The sequence below is a fragment of the Octopus bimaculoides genome, chromosome 9 (assembly GCF_001194135.2).
Source record: "Octopus bimaculoides isolate UCB-OBI-ISO-001 chromosome 9, ASM119413v2, whole genome shotgun sequence".
Lineage (NCBI taxonomy): Eukaryota > Metazoa > Mollusca > Cephalopoda > Octopoda > Octopodidae > Octopus > Octopus bimaculoides.
In genome coordinates, this window is record NC_068989.1 from 64,100,473 (window position 1) to 64,104,538 (window position 4,066).

At 33.0% G+C, this 4,066-nt stretch overlaps 1 protein-coding gene across 1 annotated transcript in view; it reads left to right on the forward strand.

Annotated features, from left to right (window-relative positions):
- LOC106872511 (gamma-aminobutyric acid receptor subunit beta) overlaps window positions 1-4,066 on the forward strand; it is a 413,986-nt gene that overhangs the window by 276,911 nt on the left and 133,009 nt on the right. The window contains exon 5 of the mRNA XM_052970715.1: window positions 1,446-1,528. Coding sequence (XP_052826675.1) covers window positions 1,446-1,528 — 83 coding nt within the window. The remainder of the gene's footprint in view (window positions 1-1,445; window positions 1,529-4,066) is intronic.

Here is a 4,066-nt window from a genome sequence, read left to right on the forward strand (position 1 = left end):
GTGTGTGTGTGTGTGTGTGTGTGTAAATATATATATATATAGATAGATAGATAGATAGATAGATAGATAGATAGATAGATAGATACGCAGAAACAGCGTCGAACACCTGACTTATCCTAGGCCTAAAACAATTTAGGTAATGCGAAACTGAGTTAAACCATTATTAAATACATGGAACTTCCAGCCAAACGTGCTGAATACTACTTCCTTTCATTTGTTCATGTACTTATGCGTCTGTGTAAGTGTGCGCGTGTACGTGTGTGTGTCTGCATGTGTGTGTGTGTTAGCAATTTCTAGTAATTATCATCGCAAAACATGCTCTATGTATATATGTATATAATTAGTATTGTGTTCGAGTCAGCGCATGCGTATAGACGTTGAGATATGTATCGTTTCAGTTGTTACACTGTCTCGTACACACATTTGCGTTTATTAACACATATGCATGACAATTACGAGATTTTATGTGCGTGTACACATATATGTATGCGTGAAAGTGTTTTGAGTTTGCTTGTATGTATGTACTTGTATAAGTGCATATTATCATGTGCTTATGTAGAGTTTATATACCTGTATATATAAGAGTCTGTGTGTGTGTGTGTGTTTGTAGTTTGCACGTGATCTGGTTTGTACATGTGTGCGCATGCTTATGTCGTATACTTGCGTATTAGCAACTGCATTCTCCATTTTGAAAACACATTAATATATGTATACATGCTTGCATTATGTCTGAAATTATATATGCATGTATGAATAGATGTGCATGTATATATATTTATATATACATGAGTGTATGTGTGTGTGTGTGTGTATACATATACATATATATATATATATATATATATATATATATATATATATATATATATATATATATATATATATATATATATATATATACATATTTATATATATATACACACACACACACACATGTATGTGCGTGTGTGTTCGTATGTGCTATGTGAGATTACGTACATGTCTATGTTCACGTGTATATGTTTATGTTATGAATATATTCATATGTAAGTACGTTTTCTCCACAAGAGACATTTCAATATAGAATATTTAGCTCGGAGCTAAATACTTAAGAATGCTCAAAATATTAATTAAAGTCTAGTGTAATTCTTTGGAGAAATTTTTCATCGATTTTTCCAACCTTATATTGCTTGCTTTATTTAATTTTTATTTATCTTTCCTTTATTTTTAACAAATTTTTCCTATGTGTTTCTGTAATAATTTGCTCTTTTACATCATCACCTTCTTCTTCCTCTTCCTCTTCCTCTTCCTTTTCTTCTACTTCTTCTTCTTCTACATCTTCTTCTTTATCTCACATCCTCTCCTGCGAAATAAATGACATTAGCTTGTGATTGAAATATCTCCACTGAATTATGTGAATTGTCTCTTAGTCATCTATTTCATTTCGTTTCATTTCTTTAAAACAGGTTTACAACAACCTTGGCCTGCATGATGGATTTGCATTATTATCCACTAGATGTCCAGAATTGCACGGTAGAAGTTGAAAGCTGTGAGTCGATTCTGTCTCTTCTTTTTCCTTTCTAAATTTTTTATTCTTGTTTTTACCACTTTTGAATTTTACGAGTTTTCTACTTTTACTTCTTTCTTCTTCCTTTGTTTAAATTTATTTGATTCTTCATTTTTTTTCCGTTGTTCACTTTTTACGCTTTTCTGAAATCCATTTTTCCCGTTTTATATCAGATGTGGAGTATTTAACGAAATGAACCACATTGTAATGGTGTTTTAGGATTTGGAGTGGATTAATTAAATAACGGTGTTTTATGTGAGTAGTTGAGTGCAATGAGTTAGTTATATTTTATTGGCGGTCTTCAATAATCACAACATGTATTCAATTTTTGAAATCATCGTCAAAAATATGAGATCCACAGTATTTCTTTCTTTCTTTTTCGCTATATTAATGATTACTTGTAAACTGTTTCAGAATGAAGTGAAGTTTAATTAGAAAACAGATTTATAGAAATGAATAACAGTGTTTGGTAAAAGCAAATATTTGAAATAGTTTTATTTAAAAACGCACATTTAATTACATTAGGTTGGTTAAAAGTAATATTTTTGATGTTAACATGATTTAAAATTATGTTTGGAAGAATTTTAGAATTCTGTGAAATAAATAAAATTCTTTCTAAATAATTTTATAGGATGGAATTACCTTAGAAATAACAATATTTCAATTAAACAGTATTTTTTAAAAGAAAAAGGTGGATGCATATTCAATTTGATAGAAAATATGGCCAGCGATTGAAATACTTAATAGTGTTTAGTTTCGAACTCAATGTCAAGTTTTTCTAAACTTAATTTCCAATCAAACGCATTGATAATTGAAACATTACCTTTTATCAATCTAATGTGAAAACTGCGTTTTTAAAGACTGTTACGTGTCTCTGAGTGCCAATGAAAGCAACCGCTTTATTTATTACAAAGAAGTGTTAAATAGGCACATTGATCTATCCTATTTACAATAACCGCTAATATTAGTGGGCTTAGTGATCTGGCAGAATCGTTAGCACGCCGAGCAAAATGCTTTGCGGCATTTAGTCCTTCTTTATGTCCTCAGTTCAAATTCCACCGAGGTCGGCTTTACCTTTCATCCTATCGCGGTTGATAAAGTAAGTATAAATTGAGCACTAGGGTCGATGTAATCGACTTACACCCTACCCCGAAACTGCTGGCCTTGTGCCAAAATTTGAAATGAATATTAGTTGGCTAATAAAAAACTGGCATTCCGTCGATTGAGACGACGCGGGAACCAGTTGATACGATCAGCGGAATAGCCTGCTCGTGGAATTAAGGCGCAATCACTGAGCACTCTCCAGACACTCATGCCTTTAACGCAGTTTTCGAGGAAATTCAGCGTGACAAATACAGCCGAATGTGACGAGGCTGGTCCCTTGAATTACATGTACAACACATTTTGCCAGTTGAGTGAACTGGATCAACGTGAAATAATGTGCTTTGCGCAAGGAAACAACGCACCGCCGGGAATCGAAATCAAGACCTTACGATTAAGAACCGATATTACTATCCACTAAACCACACGCCTTCAGGCTTGTAAGCAGTGTATCTGTGGCGAGTTAAAGAGAGTATACAGTTGCTGACAAAAGTTCCAACAGCATGTACAACGCTTCATTATTTTCCTGTTCACAAACGTATTGTAGAGGCACACTCTTTACAATCCTGTAACATACAGAGTTGGCTAATAAATCTATAGGTAGGTTCTATAATACATCATTGCCACGAAGCAAAACTCTTTTAATGTCCCAGCAATTTCATGTTAGACCTAGCTGCTACGAAATTGTTAAACATGTTAATTGGTCAAGCCTGTTTACTTTAACTTCTAAGATGCATGAGTTTACAAGCACTGTCTTCGTGGATAGTTAAAGTGGGTGCACATTTGTATGTAAGCTATTGTTTCTTCTCTGCCAAGAAATGTATTGTCGAGATGTATTGTTTACATTCCTCATAACATACAATGCTGGCTAATAAATTTATGGATATGTTCTGTGGTACATTACAGATTTTTGTTTATATACGTGAAAATGTCGAAATCTAACGAATTCTAAGATTATATAAAAACGATTTTGTCTCCTGTCTAAATTGAATAACAGCCATACACTGTAAATCGACTATACATCCCCCTCCTAAAATCATTTTTAGGTCTTCAACCAGTAAAAGAAATCGACATTACTATTTTCTTGAACGTGCTCATATAAATTGTTATACATCACTCCATTTATACGAAGTATAAATGAAATTATGGACAAATTCTTTCAGTGGGAAATGACTTGAATTCAACAGCTCTTAAAGTTGATTCTGCACAAAACTATAGTTATTTGTTATTATCAGACTTTCCATAAAAAATGGTTTCAAACCTATGCACTATCTTGCAGATTGTCTATAAACTCATGTTCAATTATCATTCTTCTTCTTCTTCTTCTTCTTCTTCTTCTTCTTCTTCTTCTTCTTCTTCTTCTTCTTCTTCTTCTTCTTCTTCTTCTCCTCCTCCTCCTCCTCCTCCTTCTTCTTCTTC